Raw genomic sequence first — 20,491 nt, 5'->3', positions numbered from 1 at the left:
GATTTGCACACTGAAAATGGTGCTTCACGTCCGATGATGACAAAGTAAGTAAACATAGCGAGAGCGAAGGGCAAAATGCAGTCGGGGTGGGCTCGAGATTTCTGATCAGCGAATGCTACCGTGCTAGTCGACTTATGGGTCGAGCAGCGCAGCAGCATTCGCTGATCAGAAAGCAGGAGCCGACCCCCGACTAGATGGATTACATTTGCAATGACGTTTTAAACAAATATTTGCAACTGTGTGCGAACGAAATTAAGAACTTTGTATTATTTAAAAAAATGTTAGCTGCGGTCGTACTCAAATCAACATCGGTACACGATACAACATTTTGATACAGTATGTGGCGCTGGTGCAGGTGGCGCGATACAGCGTGCCGCCCCTCCTGCGTCGATACATTTAAAATATACACAAAACTATAAATACATACACGTATATTGAAACGCGGAAATGGAAATTGCAACGAAATGAACTAAATGTGCACAGTTATAAATATTCGAGAAAAATAAACTAACACACCAGGAAAAAAAAAAAAAGAAAAAACTAGAAGGACATATCAGGGATGGGAGACCGGCATGATCCCGTCAATTTTACAAATGCTCTTCTCTGTAAGCCAAGGGCTCTTGTGGAAAAGCGATTCCCACTCCAGGTGGGTCGCTTCTCCGCACGATGTTGTGGCATGCTAAGAAGCGTACTTAACGTCCTTGTTGCAACTTACTTTTTGTGTAGAGAAAATAATCCGGAAACTGCGAATAGGGTAAGTTCACAGGTGGAGAGGATATTTGAAAGGAGGAAGTGAGGACAAGTTGAAAGCGCGATATGTACGTCAGCCTTTAAAAGTGCTAGTTAAGGGTAGAAACGAAATTTCATTATGCCCCCCCCCTTCCCAAAATATCGCAGAACTTTCAAGTGCTGTCAGTGCTTCATACAATGGTCCAGTAAAATTGTGCTTAATTTGACCGGATAATCGAATCCTTGGAAGATTTGGACATACATATCGCAACAACTCGACAGTGTAGGTTGTAAAAGTTGTCGCAATTTAATTAAATTTTAGAATGTTGCACTTTGACACTGTTTGCATAGAAAAACACATTAAACCTTTGAATTTATATAAAGCCTTTAAAAGGCATATATACATAGCGATACTCTTCCTTACGTCGATTATCGCACGTCTTATCTGAAGCAAAATCCCTGGATTCTGCGGCACGAGCTTTCGCTACGTGTGCTCCGAGCTTCGGTCCGCTAGCTATACTTCGTTTCAGCTTCCATCCGAGCGCAACCAAAGCTACGTGTGGCCGGAGCCAATCACACGCCGGCAATAGGTCACGCAATCTCACCTGCACTTTTGTATCACTCCGCGGTGCCATTGGTTGTCCGCGCCGCCTGCGCTCGCCGAGTGCTTCGTCTGCTACGGGAGTATCAACGGTATCGTCTGCTACAGGTTTAAAAAGTGCCCTTTCACGTTCTGAAATTTAATCACAGGGATATCAGTACCTAGTCTGGCCGCTGGAGTCTGTGTCTGAGCTTTCCACCTGTTCGACATTTCGGCATATTTTTGAGATGTAAGTGCACATTGCAAGGTGCCCGATGACCCTGCCGTTGATGTTTTCTTGTATTGTCTGGATATACCAGGGCTCGAGGCGCAGTCCTTTCCACCAGCTTCTCGGCGTTCAGTGTGATTGGCCGGTAAAGGGGGCCTTCATTTAGCCACGTATCAGTGAATTGTAGTGGCCCGGATACTTTTCTTGTTTACAACGCATTCGCATTACGACGCTGCTGGAGTCTCCTGCCGAACTTGAAACTAGACATTGATCACGACTTCTCGCGCCTGACAAACAAACATACCTTTGCAAAAAGACGTTTGGAAGCGACTCGGTGAGGAAAGCAGTGAAGTACATGATTTGGCCATTACGGGAACGAAATCACTCAGAAAAACCGAGCGGTGCCGCCGTGTTTCCAGCGGATGTATGTGTTTTCACCAAACTACAGGTATATACATATATTAGTAAAAACGTTAACTTCAGATATCTAATTTCCTTAGTTGCAAATCATTCTCAGCAGTACACATTTGAAATATTGTGCAACGTTTACGCACAAAACAGTCATTTAAAAAAGAAAAAACTTTTTGGGATACCTTGAGGTGCGTAGGAATGCTCGTCTCGAAGTTGCGAACCGTCCCTCAGCCTTTGTCTTCGCTCGGACGGAAGCTGAAACAAAGTATAATACACCCAGTCACCCCCCCCCCCCCCCCTTTCCCGTATATCGGCGCTTTTTCCCGTTAAATTTAAATAGGGAATGAGAGGCTTAAAACTTCTTACATCCGCTTAGATTAGTACCTTGACATAGTTTTGATGACAACCGCTCAATTAGAGGACAAGAGAGGTATGTTTTGCGGCGCTTCGCTGTATACTACGCCGAAATGCAATACCGTTTTGACGTTTCTTCTAAGAAGGGAATATTCTGCTGATAAAATTAAGACGCACCTCGTTCTTTACTCAGCTGTTGGTCGTAACAGAAAAAACCCACCTTGATTCTCTTTTCCTAGCCAATCTGTTCTTTCCTTTCCGGTGTTGCAATGGCCGACGATCACGCTGAGCTTCAGCGTGCCGCCGTTTCGTGTTCCGCGATGTATTTTTCGATCCGCTCATTTTTTTGCGAAGCTATGTGAAGACGATTAAAGCACTTACATGAAGCGTCTATTTTATCGAGCATGGAATGAAGGAACGGATGGTATTCCCTACGCCTTTTTTTGGTCGGGCGGTAACTTACTGCACCTGACCTAGAAACATTCACACCCCTCCCATCTATATTTACCTGTAAATTTCAGTTTTCTTTAAATCATTTTCTCCGAAAATTTTGTACACAATCAGGCCTTTCTAGCCCTGCCACACAATCTTCTATCCTCAATTTTGTGATCGTAATAATGTTCTTTTTTTTATTTGATGAACTGGTATATCGTTTGTTATAACCTCGCCAACAAACGTTTTGCGGTCCCGCCAATTTTGTTACCCTTCTTTTACAAGACAAAGCCCCGCGCACTTTAAAACCAAATGTTTTAGCGTCTTGCTATCACAATGGCATACACATATATGTCTGTCTCTTGCAGTTCAGGCCTATGTTTCGTGTCCTTAACGGTCCCGTTCTCGCCTCGAACAGTAAAGGGCTTGCAGGTGAATTTTCGAGCGCCTGTATTTTTATGTCCTGTTTGTTGACCTGTACGTAGCTAAAACTTGTTATTCGCGTGTTTTCCAATTAAACATTTGTTCTTTCTGCTTCTTTTACTGTCTTTTCCACCGAACTAGTCAACTCAGTATCATTACCAGTGCGTAGGTATATAAATCTCAACTTTTGAGTCCTCTTCGTATATTTTGTGTCTAAAATACTTTATTTATAATTGCTTGTGTACTTTTCCAGCCTATATCGTATTCTATATTGCGGTTAACTTTTGTTTAAACTCAATGCACTAATTACCCTTCATCCCTCTTAGATCGAGTAGCTCATGTCTCCTTGTACCCTCTCATTTGGTGTGTTCCCATAGGCTTCCAGTGCCGATCGGCAAGCGCTCCTTTGTCGAATTTTGAATTATGTTTGAACCTCTGAACTCGTGCATAGTGCCCCGTTGCCAAACAAGTTTGTAGGCAGAGTTATTCGTTTCATTATACCCAAAACCACTTATATATATTATATTTCTAGAGTGCCTCTAGTTTCGTTACGTACGAAATTATTTTTCTTTTTTTAGAGATATTTCCTTCGTGTTCCTCTTAGTTATTCCTTCACTCATTGAGCCATATGTTCACATATGTGTCTATTACAATGTTTTGCATTTGCGGGAATTTCCTTTTTTCGTCGTTAATCACCATTACTTCAGACTTGTCGCTACACAAAGCTCAGGTCCAAGATGCCCCTTCCCCTCTACATATCCCAGTTTTTCTTGCAATGTCTTTCGGATATGTGCCACGAGTAGAATATAGTTCTATGACCACACTCCCAAGAGTGTCCTCAGTTTGAAGCTATGGAATCCCCGCACAATGGCGGATGCAAACGCGAGCTGCTTGCGTTCGACTGCGCCTGGGCAGCACGAGCCCTCGTACAGCGGGAGCAAGATTCGGATCCACACGCTGGCGCCAATTGCACGTTCCGCTGTGTAGGTCGGCGAACAAAATGTTATCGCATTTCATAAGCATTTTTACCCCCCCCCCCCCCCCCCCTCTTCCTCTTTTGGCACAATGGTTGAGCGTTGGCTTCACAAGATTGAGGTTCTGGGTTTGATGACCCTTCGGGAACTTTCGGAGTCTTGTTTCGTTTTTTTTTTTATTTTATCCACATAACTCTCTCTCGCGCATGCGCATTCGATTCATGTAACAGAGCGTAATGTTTTTGTGAGTGTGTGTGTGTGTGTGTGGGGGGGCTTGCAAAAGAGAAGCAAGTTCGTCTGCTTCTTGCACAGGGGTTGCGGTGACGTTATAACGCCCAGGTCTGATTGGCCCAGATTGGAAGGGCCGTGGGTAGACATTAATGCTGGGTGCATTCAAATCTATTTAATATAATTCAGTCAGAGCCAATCGGGGCTCGGCGTTCTGACGTCACCGCAACCCCTGCGCAAGAAGCAGACGAAGTTGCGCTCCGCATCAGATTTAATTTCGCATTTAAATTTACAAAGACAAGAGATCTATTGTGCCGCACTAAAAGTGTTTCGCTGCGTTCCTCCCATGCAATTAAGAACGGAGTGCCTCTTTGCTGCAAATGTCAGCTTTCTTAGGTCACGTACGAGTAACCCATTTCGTTACTTTTGTTCGGTGAGCCCAGAACACTGACCACGACTATGACTATAGCTGAAGGTTCCACCGCTTAGGGTTCCACAGAAACCGCCTTCATCAAGCCGTACCTGGCAACCTTCACAGATATGGCTTTCTTTGGCAAGATTTCGTCAAGCAGCCTCTGCTGGTCCCCTGTAACAGCACACTTTACATACGCCGACACAATACTAAATCACTCGCGACGCTTCTGATTAACGAAGAGCAAGTGGTGTCCACCAATGGTGTCAAACCCGCCAATTTAAACACTAACAAGTGGTATCTTAGCCACCCGGCTTGAAGCGCATATACACAGGAGACTTACTCGCGCGGCTATTCCATGCTGAATTTTGAGACTGATTTGATTCTTTAACCTCTTCCAGTGTTCTAATATCCTAAAAATACACAATTGGCTAAACCGCTACGCCTTTTCGCTGGGGGCGGAATACTCTTGTGAGCTTCCAGCTTGGGGGTTAAAGGTGCCCTATGGAGGTTTCCGAGATCGCTTAAATATGGCTATAACTCACTCTGCGGGGTTTAAGCATCTCAAAATTCAATAAATCATAACAATACGCCGCCGATTTTTTTTATTAAGAAAGCAATCAAAGATCAAACAGACCGAGGTCATCTCCTGCGATGGGAAGAGCATTTTTGCTGCAGCCAGGACGACATGTGACCAAAGAAAACGCGACATTTTTTTTAGAGTGCAAACGCTGTTATTTCAAAATGTGTTTGCTTTTATAGATGATAGAAGCATATAAGAGTAGTCAAAAATCTGAAATTGTCGTGGAGAGGGAACGTACTACTGCAATAATTGTCTCAAAACAGCGCAGTATATATATATATATATATATATATATATATATATATATATATATATATATATATATATATATATATATATATATATATATATATATATATATATATATATATATATATTTGTTTTTGGTCTTTTGCGGGAGTGATATGTCCAGTTTTCAGCTCTGGAGCGCGCGCTCGTTGAGTTGAATCGTAGTCCGGGCTGTATGGGCAACGAGCCACGCGCATTCGAGATATCTTTCCGCGGTTTCACTTGTCGGAGGCGCGAGGATCCTTCGTTTTGCTTTTGTCAGACGGTGGCCATGGTTTCGACCAGGCTCCTGCCATCGCTGGAGGTGATCTCGGTGTGTTGCGATTTTTAATTGTTTTACAGCGGAGCTTTCAGGGGCTAGTTTCCCCAGGATCGTGTCTGCCAGCAAAGAAAAGATGACACAAAACTCTGAACAGCTACCGCCATCCATGAGCGACGGCGGCAACCTTTCCAGCCTTCACACTCTGGCTTGCCGGTTTGCGGCCGGCCATTACTTCATTCCCACCATGGTACAGCTTCGCTGGTCTTCCGTCTTCAACAGAGTGGAAAGGGTGAAAGATTTTTTGATAAGCAAATATCGGCCGTGTATCGTGATAATTTAGAAATTTATAGGATGCTTGGAACCAGCTAAGGGAGTCGTCGCATATTTAGGCGATCTGAGATACCTTCTCAAGGCACCTTTCAGAAGACAAAGCAGCGCGAGCCTGGATCCCGAACCGCACCAGCCAATCTAATCGACCAATTTGACAATATTTGTTAATTGAAATGTTTTAATTGTCCCGTGCCTACGCGTTTTTTTTCTTTTTTTTGCGTGACCCGTTTGTTGTCGGCTTCTAACATTCGAGTAACTGCGACTAGTACGATAACGCCATGCTATAACTTCCTAATATGGATCGTGCAGGTGAGGTTTCTTAATCTACACGCTTTGTATAAAAGACACGTGAAGAGAAGACACCCAGAGATTATGCGGGACACTTTTTAAAATTTATTTCCACCCGCCAACAAGTATGACAGCTGCACTTAGTGGTCGAGGACCCTCAGGGGGCGTGTTGTGCTTCAGAAATATCTGTAGTTCCAGGGCGCCTATTCTCGCACGGAATGGTCGCGATCGCGAACCAGGAAATCGGCCAACGTATAAAGCGTAACTGACAAATATTGGAAGGGAGGTCGCACTGTAGGGTGCGTTTTACCCTGCTTTTAATATTGTCACATTGTTTGATTTTAGCTCAAAACAAAATCATTCGTGACGTTATACTAAAATAAATATATATTTATATCGCACCACTTCTTTCGGCTTTTCAGGAACGCGTCGCTCCAAGAAATGCGTTCGTCCAGCAGGAACTCTGCACGCCAAATCAATTTTGTGCCCCTCGCCAATAGTCTTCTTCAATTGCTTTTACGAATACCAATACAACACGAGTCAAATATGGTCATTGTCTTCGCAATTGGAGTAAGAGAATGCAGGTGAAGGGCGCCTTTAGTCTAGTTCCGCTGTCGCCATGTGGTAACGGACATAAGATCGTTTGGGGTCTACGAAACAACAAAAAAAGACAAAAAAAAAAAAACGAATTATTCGGTAGTTGTTTAGACAGCGGAAATTTAGACTGCCAGAAATTGCGATCATTGTTCCCGACCGTGGGCGAGAAATTTAGCTAGGGCAGTACGACGGCTACCTAGGGGTTTTTAAGTTGCATCACTCTGTAACGATACATAATCGCATGCCGGTATCCATACAAATCGAAACGGGCAGGGGGCAGATGAAAGTCAGTATGACTGGGCTGTGCTGCGAGAGCTTTCACCTCACGTGCTACAATGAGCTCCGGTGCGCTAACAAATTATACTTGTATTCAACTTAAGCATCGAAATGAAAAAGTGTCGTTTATTGCGAAATTTAATGAATCGCCCCTTCACATGGAGGGGTATGAGCGTAATTTTTTTGTGATGTTTGCAGTTTTATGAAAACATACACATATGAAACACAGAATGCATCGTTTTTTTCCCCGGCAATCAGATTTTGCCAGAACTACTTCGACCAGCAAATGAGAAATCCGCGAAACTAACTTTTTCCTCAGTTTGACAACGGGAATGGGCAAAAAGAGGAGATTGCGCGTGCACAGGTTGGATCGGCGCTCAAGGTGATCGAGAGCACGTGCCCCATAGCTTTGACTGCATAGCCACAAAATGTTGTCCAGGAGCGCAGTCAAAACACGTTCGTAAGAAAAAAAAAAAAAAGTCAAATCTCGTTTTTTTTATTTTTTTTATTTGACAGAGATTTTTAAGTTTCTGTCCTATTAACTTTATGGTCTAGTGTGATTGTGTCATACTGCAGAATGTGCGCTTTATACTCTCCCAATACACATTCACTTTCTAAACTCTTTAAGTGGGCCAGAAAAATTGAGTAGTAGAAAAAGAAACTGGACTAAAGATGAAGTGAACACTTCCTATACTTGTGATGGAGCGTATTTTACCGATTTCAGTGACAGGACGACGTTCACTCCATTCAGGAAAATCACAAAGCGGAGGTGCTTATTACTTGCGCCACGTCGTTCTATTTGCGGGCCGTGACGCCTTACTTGTTTATTTTCAAGCACTTCTGCTATTTTATTAGCGAGGCAATTTTACTTTAAAGGGCGTTTTATACCGGTATTAAGAACCATCTATAGCCGATAACCGTTAACTATTCAAACTACCAAAATTCTAAATAGAACATATATCATCATTGATTTTAATAAAACAATTTCTAGGTTTAAAAATAATTGCAGAAAGTTTCTGGTTAGAAGTGAAATGGCATTTTCACCTGGATATCGTATACCACAAAGAACAATAGGCACGATATATAGAAAGTTTGATAGAAATGTCTTATTATACACCTGAACTGGCAGTCCTTGCTGTTGCATACATGGCGGAGATATGTATAGAAATGGAGTTTAGTATTTTTGTTGTGGATATTTTTTTGTTTTATCGCGACTAACATTTCTGACCTTTATTTATATTATTATTTACCAAAAAAATTTACTGTTAACAAAATGATGAGTAAGGCTATTTAATTCATTAGGTAAGGTTAAGTGCCCGGCGCCCCCCCCCCCCCCCCAAAAAAAAAAAAAAGAAAACTAAATAAATAAAATAAAAACAAGAACAAAGTGAAGAACGGCAACAATACAAGGCGACATGTATTGTCGTAGCTCTTTACTTTGTTCTTGTGTTTTGGAGCTTAAATATATGCGAATGTACTGTTTACTCTCCTTGTTTGCTGTGAATTGCTTTGTAAAATTGTCATGTAATATTCGGCATAACTGCTTTGATGTAATTAGCTTAAGCTGCGAAACTTTAGGGGGTAGACGCTTTGTCAGGTACCATGCCTTATCCCTGCCCCCTGCGCTGTGAACCCCCCCAAAAAAAAGAAACAATTAAAATGTTCTAGACGCTGTATCTTTGTATTGCTCATTCATTTATTTTTCAAATAGGGCGAAACTCATTAATAAACACGGCTGAACTGGCGATTGAAATAATATGGTAATATAATATTTGTGAAGACGTTATTGATGTGTCCACTTTAGACCTTTCTGATTTATTTTTCTGTTTATATTGAAAGTCTTCATGTGAAACACCTAGAACAATGATGCTGGCAGCAAGCACGGCTCACTTTAGGACAACATAACTTATTCCAGCTGATTAGAAAGAGCAATTGATGGTGCGAAATAGACATAATTTTAACGTAAGGATTCTCAAGGTATTATGCGCCGGATAAAATCAACCATCTGCGTACAATCTTTATTTCAAACTGCGTTTGTTTACATACCGCCCAATGATAGTCACGGCGAAAGTACGCACCTGATCGTCGCACCTCACAGTTTACTTTGGTACGGTAACGTACGTCTGCTATGGTCACTGTCGCTAATGAAAAGAAGAGTCTTTTCTATGGAAGAACGCGCGAACACAGCATCTAAAGCCTACAAAGGCAGATGCCATCTTCCGAATGTCATCTGCTAAGGGAAGTGCGGCAATACTAGCCAAAGTCGGGCGCGCAATTTTAGAGGTCAACACTGAAAGTGGAAAAGGGTTGCCTGGTGAACCCTCGGCGGTTCTGACGATGCTTGGCGCACGCTCGGGCCTGAGATTATAATGACGTTTTTCCGAGAAAAACGAGGGGTGACAGCGCTCAGCGTGGTTTGTTTGGCAACCCAGCTTGGAGTGCAAACTATAGCAATGCCGCGCTGATAGCAGGCTACATTCGCAAAATGGCGGGGCTGTAGCTGGCTTCAGACGCCGTGTTCACGGGCGCGTCTATGCGGTGCGCAAGTTAGCCTGCTTCTCGCGCAGTGGTTGCACTGACGTCAGAACGCCGAGTTCTGGTTGGCTCTGATCGAGGGGTATACCTCAATGTTAGCTGCTTTGAGGTCCAGGCACAAACCTTCCAATAGGAGCCAATCAGGGCTCGTCGTTCTGACTTCACCGCAACCCTTCGCAACCCCTGCTTAAGAAGCAGATGAACTGCTCTCCTCATTGACATTCGGAGAGGATAGAAGAGGGAATTTATTGTGCCGAATGGGACGGTGGTGTGGCGAGACCAGTGCTGAAGTGAGCTCTTTCGCTGCACTTTTCGATGTGTGAAACGTCACCAAAAATTGTTCAAAATGAAGACTTAACGCAGATCGCTGATTTTCTCCAGCGTCTAATACAGAGACAAACCTTACACAAAAAACTAGTTTGGACATCCGACAGCTGTTATTTTTACCCTTAGAAAATGCCCCGAAATTATAAACTGCCGCGATATAAACGCCGCGAAGGTCACCCCAGCATTTGCGCAGCAGGGTGGATAAACATGTGCGATTTCGTTTGTTTTCTGAACTTAATGCACGACCCGCAAGTTTTTCAACGTGTGAACTCAAACTACTGAACGTTTTAAAAACAATAATTTTGATTTTAGAATTATCTTTTATTATTGTTTGCCTAATATATTTTTTAATTTATAAGTTCTAAATAAATTTATATGAAGCGTAAAGCTGTCCATTACGAAATCTGGTATTGCTAAATATTTTCGAAACCTGGTGGATTACGTAACTAATGAATCATCGACGTTGTTTGGCGTTGTTTCTCCCAAGATTGAACGTTAAAATGCCCAACGAAAAAAAAAGTGCACAAGTGGTAAATATGTCTAATATTGAACGTCTAGTCATAGTTAACACTTTCTCTCGTTTTATGTTTCAACATGGACAGCTTAATTAGCAATTTGACTCCCCGAACGGTCTGAGTTGAGTCGACACGCGGGTGGACATTTTGAGATGTTTGGAGATTTTCAGGCACGGTTTCGTTCATCCAAATTTTAACACCACGTGATACCGGGGCGCTTTTATATATTTAAAGCATGTGGAGACGCGTTCACATAAAAAGTACCATCATCTGTTCAGCTGCCAATATGTGACTGACCGTCGGTTCTTGAAAAATCATACTTTGTTCTGTTGGATGGTGACACTGAAAGATATAAAATTAAAAGCTCTGCACAAGTGCGCCAGATAGACCACTTAATTTTGTGGATTTGATAATACAATGAATGTCACGAGTCAGCTCAGTAATGAACACAGTCTCAAATAATCGTTTTCCGTTTCCAGTGGGCAGGCCACAGTTTGCCTGCACATAGCAATGTTAAAATTATGTAGTATTGTGTACCTCAGTTCCCCAGGCATAAAGAAAAAATGCGCTCGAGGTGGTATGACGGCGTTATAGTGTGGCGAACGTTCTAAGGAAGTTGTCTGTTAGGCGCGGTGAATATGGTCAATAAAAACCGAAAATTGAACTTTGATAATAACGACGGCTTACCGATTGGCTGTCGACAGACTACGACTCAGTTGCACGGCAAAACTTGTGCACTACTTTGTTTGGCAAGAAGATATTTCGTGCGCTAACTTCTTAGCATCTTTATTTCTTACATACTAAATGGAAGCTGGAGAAGCGTGTATAGTCGTGTACAGTTAGAATAAAACCGCATGACCAGAAACCGAAGGATCTCGCCCCTCTAACCGGACAAAATCCTTAAAACGAAACACATTACATTGCAGTATGTTATACATTTTCACTTAATCGAATATTTTGAATTGCTGGGTGCTAATTGAATTTAGACATTTTGGACTCTTGGACATTTGTCTACCTTAAAGTCTGTCTCGGAGTCCGTTTTGTGGAGGCATATCTTACTTATCCTTGGAGTTGAAAAGACACGCTTCTCGTTACTCTACTGACACACTGTGAATTGGGCACGTTGATTCTATAGACGTGGATATTTTTTAAGACTTGTTGCTGCGTTGCTGTTTCATGCTGTATTATCATGGAAATATGATGAGTGACTGTGGGCTTGGGGACAACTGGAAGGAAAGAAAGACGAGGCGACACGTTTAAGTTATTATGACATTTTTCCATGAAGCTTATACTCTCTTCTCTTGCACCTCACCCAACGTCTTGTGGATGCCGATAAGCCATAAAGGTTACCGCAACACATTTATAGTTATGATGGCAATTTCCAAAATATTCAGATAAAAAAATTAGAAAATCAGCGGTGGCGTTTTTTTTTTATAAGAATGTCACGCTAGTGAGGAATACGTCCGTGTAATTTCCCCTTAATAATGTTTTCGGTCACATACTTCCATCGACCGTATCCCTGGAGATTGATGACCGAAATGATATTGTCATGAAAGAAATGTATCGCCATTCCTTTAAACTTTAAAAAGCGCTTGTAGCACTCAAAATAAAGTCATGTGAGAACTTGCTCTCTCGGTATCAAATCCAAGTATTACTTGCGGTACGTGCTTGCTTCACTTGATCTCTCCAGCCACCGACCAAGCCGCCAACTTCTAGAGTTCCTTTAAATAAAAAAAGCCGCCTGGAATTTTCTCGGCAAGTTTGCCTTATCCCAAAACGGACCCCTTCGTCTGTGTTTGCTTTTGCGTGCAGTGAACATTCCCGGCACCACGCGCCTTACGCAATCCTGCTAAGTTCATGGCAACGTGAATTACGTGTCATTTCGAAGCCTGGTGGTTCTAAAACGAATCGGTCTAATATTTGACAAAGCCATTGCGACACAGAGTCATCTATCGAATATGTATTATCAGCAGACTACCTGTTACCTTACAGTGTCACTGACAGCAACATGGCCTGTTTAGCGCGAGCATTTTTTATTTGTTGCGGAGGCAAGGATATTCCGGCGTCAGCTTATTGGAATGTTGCAGAACGAATCGAGACGTAACAAGTTTGGGAATATCAAACTTGACCCTCTATACAGGAAGCTGTCAGTGACTTAAAAAAAGTTGCAGCGGTATGATGGCCATGCACAATCAAGTGTGGAATTTATGTACAAGTGTTTTCATACTATTCATTTGCGCACACCCTAGAAATTGTGTGTGAGTGCACTTCTCTGCAGAACATGAAGTCAGCCATTCACAGCGAATGACAGATGAAACTCAGCGAATAGAGAACCTCACGATGTCATTATATCTGGTCAATATAATTTCAAATCATGCAGAAAAAGAATTATGCCTCAAAATATCTCGGAAAAAAAAATATACGCTGGGCAAATGTTTTGCTAAGACGGATCAGAGGACAGTTTCTGCGTCATCATTTCAGTTCTCCATTTATTGTCTTCTAAAACCAAAGGATAATTCTGGAGTTTGAGCGATTGTCCCAGGTCACGTATCTGGAATCTTCGCCATGCTTAGATACCTTCAGCAAAACAAAGAACGTTTTCATGTGATTTTCTAAACAAATATAAAAACGGCAAATGTTAATACTTTTTTTTTGTGTGCAAAAATTTTGAATTGTTTTTTTACGATACTTTACATGGTTTGGATAGTGATAGCTTTTGTTCCTTTTAATTGCATGTCATTCATTATGGATTAAATGAAAGCTTAAACAAATACCTATTCAGCTAGCGGACAATATTCTTAGTAAAGTCATTTTAGGGAAAAATGATTTTGAATACGTAAAGAAACTCTTATAATATAAATTTTAACATAAATTTTCTAACAAAAGCTTTTTTTACATTTCCCTCCTTTGTTTTGAATGAGAAGTTCTTAGACTAATCAAAACTTCGAATAAAAATGATATGTAATATACTTAGGACGTATGAATCCGTGCATTCGAAGAGACAATATATTTTATTTATATCTTAAGATGCGAACCTTGGTCGTCGTCAATTGTATACCCTTTAATTAATTAAATATAGGCACATTGTTAGACTACTTTTTGGCTTCGATTTAACACACAATTAAATACAGTCAGATTGATGCGTAAGTGGGATGTTATGTTTAATTTAGAGGGTTTGCCTACTCATCTCCAGAATATTAACTTAGAGAAATCAGGTAAACCGCAGTTGAAAATATTGCTTACAGGTGTTTTTTTAAAGGATATAGATGCTTCCTTTTAAAAGTTTTATAGAGAATGATAAAGTTCTCGGGAGAAACAAAATATATCTGAAGTACCGAAAGCACTAGATAGCACGGCATTTCAACTTTTTTTCAACTGTCACGTCTCCAAGCACGCTAAGCTTTGTGAGAGGGATAAACCTACCGCTATTCGTTCCTTATAGAAAAAAGAAGCTTGCATACACCGCGGAGCATTTTCAAAGAAGTTGGAGGCTGTACATACAATTACATAAAATATCTGATAACGGAAGTTTACCAGAACGTTTACTTTGACCCCAAAAAACCGCTAAAGAGGGGTACAGTATTGCTCTCGATTCATTTGTTTAACCTAACAGTGATGAACCAGTCCTTGTTTTAGGCTTCCGTTCATAAGTGGCATGACAGAATGTTCGTGACGGAACTCAAAGCATTCCATTGTTTTTCCTCGCGTCGAGGTAGTGGGCTATGTGTGCTGTCACGGCCAGCGGGCAGTGCCAGGTGCGTGTCGCGGCGTTGGGAAAACCCTCAGGCACGAAGCCTCCTTGCACAACCTGAGGTTGACAAAACTTAAGTTAATTTGACGTGTTGATGGCTTTCTTCAGTTAGTCGCCAGTCAAGTGCTTGGAATAATTTCGAGAAGTGATGGAGCACATCTGGTCCACTCCTGCGATGCATAAAAGAGAAGAATGCTCTATGTCATGTCAAGAACACTCGGTACACCACTTGTGAACGAATACTCGAAATAGGATCGGTTCCTCAACTTCATGGTAAAACGATTCGATAGCCCTCAAGAGTGAGCCTTTATCCCATTCTAACGTCGCTTTGTTTCCCCAAAAAACATTCTTGTGAACTTGCCTTACTTGATGTTTTATGTAATTGTATCTTCACAACTCCTCAAACTTAACGCCGCCAATCGCTAACCAAAATATTCACTTTTTGCTGATTCTCAAAGTTGAATTGGTGAGAACAGCAGCGGGAATGTCTGCATCATTCTGGGTTGAGATAGGGATATCGAAACGACAAAAAGCAGCTCGAAAGTTAGGTCCAGCAATAGATCAAAATTTGCCCCAAATCGACCGTATCTTATGGCTGTGTAAATTTTGGAGAACACTCTATGTCCTCACAGTGCAAGCGATCTTTACTCTTTTTTTTATGGAAAAAAACGAAGATAGGATTTAATGAGCGCACCTTCGTATTAGGCCAATTTTTCATGGCGAAGCGACAGTTCGAAAGAGGCGAAATTGCGCCCAGGGTTTCTCGGCGCATCAGTAATATTTTTTGTTGCCCTCGTTGTCACAGCATCCCGCTTTAAACTATCTCCAAGGAGTATAAGACATTTTATTTCAATTAAATGTGGAATACATTTCGAGTACTCTTCACACAAAAAATAATTAAAATCAATGTTTCTGGGGTAATTTGATGTTGAAGTGTATTTTCAGTTTCCTCTTGAAATTATCGACGTTTTTCGCTGAAATAACTTTATTTAACTCTCGAAATATTGTATTTATTGAATATACATTTGTTTACGCTTTCAGTTGATTTATAATTTGTGCAAGAAGATCAAATGTAACGAAAGTTTTCATAATCCAGACCAGGTGAGTTATTGTCAAAGGAAGCAAATTCTAAATTTTGCACAAAAATAATTAAACGTATATATAATAATTTTACATATTTTAACTGTACTTAGAAAACAACATATAATAATGTTTTTGTTGTGCGGAAGGTATCTCAACCTGGCAAAGCTGACAAGTACGTGACATGTGATAATCTCCGAAATCACAGAATCCGCCTTTGGAGGTTAGAAGTAAAAATTAGGAAAACTAAAAATGCGACACAAAAAAAGTGTTCAGTCTCGTCCGAGTGAAAGTTGTTCCCAGCATGCATATATATATATATATATATATATATATATATATATATTCATCACCTTTTGAAACATTACCCTTTTCCTGCACACTTTTAAATAAAATGATCCATCTACAAAATTCAATGTGCACATGGTCAATCGGCAAATGGCCAAGTGGAAGGTCATGCTCTTTGTCGTGCAGAAATTGCGATTTTTTAACGTGAAACGTTCTTTGGAACTCTGTTCATCATTTCGTGAAGCCCACATAAAAGCGTTGCCGCGGCGCTCGACGCTCATTGGTTAACGGGGAGGTCATGTGACCACAGGGGTAAGCGAAGAGGAGATCGACCACCGGTGTGCACTGAGGGAGATAGCTTGCGAGTATGGAAGGCTTTAGAAGATCGTCAGTTTAATCAACCGGATTTTAGGTAGCATCGCTTCGTCTAGGAAAAACTAACAAGTCTACACGCGGTGAGCGTTGAACTATCTGATGGAGAGCGCCGTGAACAGAAACGTTTGGCTTCTGGAAACTCAGGGTATCGGTAAGTGTTTGTGAGGCAATAGCGCTCCAGGTATGCAACCCAATTGCCTAGCTATATGCTATAAAACTTTTCCACTCGAATTCTTAGCTTCGTCACTGGCTGGGGTCCTTCTATTGTTTGCCGTGATTGACTGCCTCCGCGTTCCGCAGGAACGTGAACTCGCGAATGTTGCAATGTATGAAATGCCTTTTTAACAAAGCCCTCCAAACCAAAATTTAGTTCGTCTGTGCATTTCAAAGCCAAGTTAAATAAGGAACGAAATTGGTATTTAGGGCACGTGACGTTAATTGATGTCGCGTGACAGGAAGTCTACAGACCAACCGCTATCCATTCCACGCCGAAGTCGGCGGGGGAATGGATATCATATGACCTGTTGTTGCATCACCTACACCAATTTCATTTCCCCGCTATAGGCGTTTGCAAGTACGGCCTCTCGGCGTCGCCATCTTGCTGCTGGTGTAGGTTGGTCGCATGATAATCAAGCTTGTTGAGGACTCCCTACGGTTTCCAGGTCGGCACACAAAGAAAGCGTTTTCCATTCACGGTGGCAAAACTAGTTCTCGAAGCGCGGTTGCATGCAAACGTCTATATCTAGCAGGAAATGCGACCTAACCGAACCTATGCACCAATTCACTTTGCCCGCCATATTTCGCGGGAAATTTGAATGTCGTGTGACCTGACATCTCGACACTTATACACCAATTAGTTTTCCCGCTAAATTTGGTGAGTAAATCAATGTCACCTGACATAAACACCTTCAGTTTCAAAACAACATTTTGCGGGGAAATTGACATCACATAACTTGAAGATGCGTGTCACATCAATAACATTTCCCCACTAATTATAGCAGACAAAATGAGCGTCAGATGACCTGTACACCATTTTAGTTTCCTCGCTAAACGCAGCGGGAAAATTGACGGCACGTGGCCAATGCTCCCAGTCTCCCTGCTCAATGTAGGAGGGAAATTAATATAAATAAAGAATCCTTTTCCTTCCCTAAATGGACATTTTAATATTTTCTAAATTATTTTAAATGATCTCACCTGAAATATTGCAATTGATAAATAATTGGACTCTGGTGACTAAGGTCAGTGCCATTTTTTTTTCAAGTTCATATGGAATTTATTTTTGAAGCATCTCAAATTTTTTAGCGTAGACACCAGGACAAATAATTTCTTGATCTGATTCACTACAACATACATGGTTTGTGATTTTATAAATATCTATAAAACAACCCAACAAAGTACCCGCGTTGCTGTGACAGAGACCGCGAAATATATATAACCGGAGCATGCAGTGGAGCAAGAAAACCAAAGTTATAAAGCATATGTTAAAAATATATATATATAATTCAGGGATTCTTTAGGAATTAAGAGAATATTTTTAGAATATCTTTAGAATATTTTGAATAAAATGAAAAGAAACAAACTTTAAATATTTTTTTTCTTATTGATTTTATTAAAAGCTGCCACTGATCCACTGGCACTGAGGTTATTAAAGAGTATAATCTAATATTCGTAAAATATGAATAATTTATTTATTTTAATGTAATATTACATTCACATACGATGAATGCTTAACACTGACAAACATTTTAATGCCGCCATTTTTTTTAGTTTCCACTACGCTTCGATCAGACTAACTATCTTTAAATAATTGGCAAAATGGTTTCTTGTGAAAGTGACACTAATATGCTGTGGGGCACTAATCACACCAGAAAACGAACTCAAAAATTTTAACTTAAAAAAAATGACGGTAAAACAATTGTGGTTGTAGTGTTCAAGTATTGGCTGATTCGCTTGTCGCTTATTGGTCGAGGTGAACAATTTTCCGATCAGTGTAAATATACACGCTTTTAATGTGCTCGCGCATATTTCACATAATCATTTTAGAACATTCCCTGGTGTGAGTATCATTCTGCTATAGATAGCGCGTAATCGGTTTCTGGGCCCATAAAGATTCTAAACCTTTATTCAAAGAACACAAAAACAACAACAACAAGCAAGCCAGCATAAAAACGGAACGATTCAGGCATAAAACTGCAGTTCTGGTCATTGCGGCGAATAAAACTAGTTTCTGCATACGAAACGTTATTGAAGGACGAGGAAACGCGGTTTTTTTATGGCGTGAATATCTCTAAAGTGGTCACTAAGCACTAATCACACACACACAGGGTACCTCGCTGGTGAGAAGACATTTCAACACACGACCGAAATTGTTTATAATTGTGGGTAGTTCCGAAGGAAGGTGCGGGTGATATTGTTTACTGAATTGTTTCCGCGGTGCTAACGAGGTCAGCATGTTACAATGTTTCTGTGCTTACAAAGTTTGGCTGAAAGATTGAAACGCTCTGAGCCTTCCGTTAGGGAGCACAAGAGCAAATTTTGAGTCTTCGCGTAGCAATTAAGGAGAACCCTTGATTAACCGCAGTAGCAATATTCAGATGAAGGCTTCATTTAATTGTAACTTACTTGTTTTTCCTTTCGATCACTCAAATTTTTCAGCCTCACCAACCTCGAGACGTCCTCGACGACGGAAAAAATGCATGGATATCCTTCTTTGATAACTAATGTAATTTTTTTTATATCAATAAACGACTCAGTAGAATAATTCTATTTTTATTTTGGCAAATTGAAAAATAAAAATGAATCAAATTCACTTTAAAATGTCTCAGCAAAAAAAAACAAACAAAAAAAACATCGTAAAGAACGAATTTTGTTTTGAGATGAAGCGGGGCGCTAATTTAATTTAATATTAGGTTTATGACATTCAAAAGGCTCACGAGCAAAGTCACATCACGTGCTCAGTTCTTTGAAAAAAATTCAGCAGCAAAAAACAAATATAGAAAATTAAACTTTAGTAAAAAATCGGTGAGACGTATGAAAGTTTTCCGGCATACAGTACTGCGGGGCACGTGAAGCTTTGACCATATATACAATCTAAGAACTTTGCCGTTAAGCCTAATTTTAAAAGACGAGCAGTAGCATGTCGGCGGCTCGCCCGCAATACGTATTTCTATGTTTCACCCCACGATATCGACAAAGTATCGAGTCAGCAGTAAGGCATCAAATCGGTTTCGATTCGCCTTCACCTAGATACCGGAAGGGCGAATGAACAGTTACAGGTTGTAGGTAGCGTGCCGGGAGCACTTACGGCAGGTGATGGGCTAAGAATGCACTTAAAGATCTGCCTCCAGCACGCGCTCGTTTCTTTCCATCCTGCTTTGACAGCCAAAGTGTTAAAAGCAAAACGGTAAAAAAATTGGTGACAGCAAGAACAGTGCAAAATAAGCAAAGGCCAGCGCTTCTAAAACCGTCTGCGACAATATGTAAAAATGACTCCCAGGGTGTCACCGATACTCGTGCTACGATCATCTACCATCAGCAAGAAAGAAATAGACCAAGAAATAGACTCGATATTGCAAAAGTGGAAACATTAATTGGAACTTAGAAATTTGCGCCTTCGTGACGTTTTGTTGATCTCTTCTAGGCGATATCTCGTTTTCATGACCCGTTATTATTCTGTTCTCGGTGTTTCTTTACATACTTTTTTTTAGGCTGTGCATTTTTGCTTTGAGGTAGAAATAAGTCCCTACTCCCGATATACACACGAACTAACGGCGATTCCCGGCCCGGCTTCGGGCGGAGTGACGCCATCAGCGGCCGTTACCTGAGTCCAGGGCAGCCCAGGCGACGTAGAGGAAAGCAGCCACCAACATGAAGAGACCCGAACAAGTGGCCGGTATTCCGGGTCGGTCGCGAAAACTCGCGCGCAACGCTCCTTTCCTCGCGCGGGGCGGCGGCGCGCTGAGTGGAACGGAACTGACGAAGCAACTTCCTTCCGCCCCCTCTACCCTCTCCCCTTCTTAATTTCCTCCTCTCCACCGTCCATGTTCCGTCCGTATCCGACAGCGCACCTGGCGGTTGGAAACCCCCGTCGCTCGGATTCGGTCCTCCTGCGTGTGATACCTTTTTTTTTGGTATGTGCGGGGGTTTCTGTTCATCTTGAACGGGTGGCCGAGATCGATAGTTTGTACGGCGGAGGACTTGGAACAACCGAGGAGCCAGGGGCGA

General features: G+C 41.5%; 1 protein-coding gene across 1 annotated transcript in view; it reads right to left on the bottom strand.

The window, feature by feature from the left end:
- LOC8025820 overlaps positions 1-20,224 on the bottom strand; it is a 230,459-nt gene extending 210,235 nt beyond the window's left edge. Inside the window, exon 1 of the mRNA XM_042286642.1 lies at positions 20,088-20,224. Within this exon, the coding sequence (XP_042142576.1) occupies positions 20,088-20,136 (49 nt within the window). The 5' untranslated portion in view covers positions 20,137-20,224. The remainder of the gene's footprint in view (positions 1-20,087) is intronic.
- Between the last annotated feature and the right edge of the window lie 267 nt (positions 20,225-20,491).

The sequence above is a fragment of the Ixodes scapularis genome, unplaced genomic scaffold, assembly GCF_016920785.2.
Source record: "Ixodes scapularis isolate PalLabHiFi unplaced genomic scaffold, ASM1692078v2 PGA_scaffold0__279_contigs__length_252992795, whole genome shotgun sequence".
NCBI classification, from domain to species: domain Eukaryota; kingdom Metazoa; phylum Arthropoda; class Arachnida; order Ixodida; family Ixodidae; genus Ixodes; species Ixodes scapularis.
This window is presented reverse-complemented; position numbering and strand designations above follow the sequence as displayed.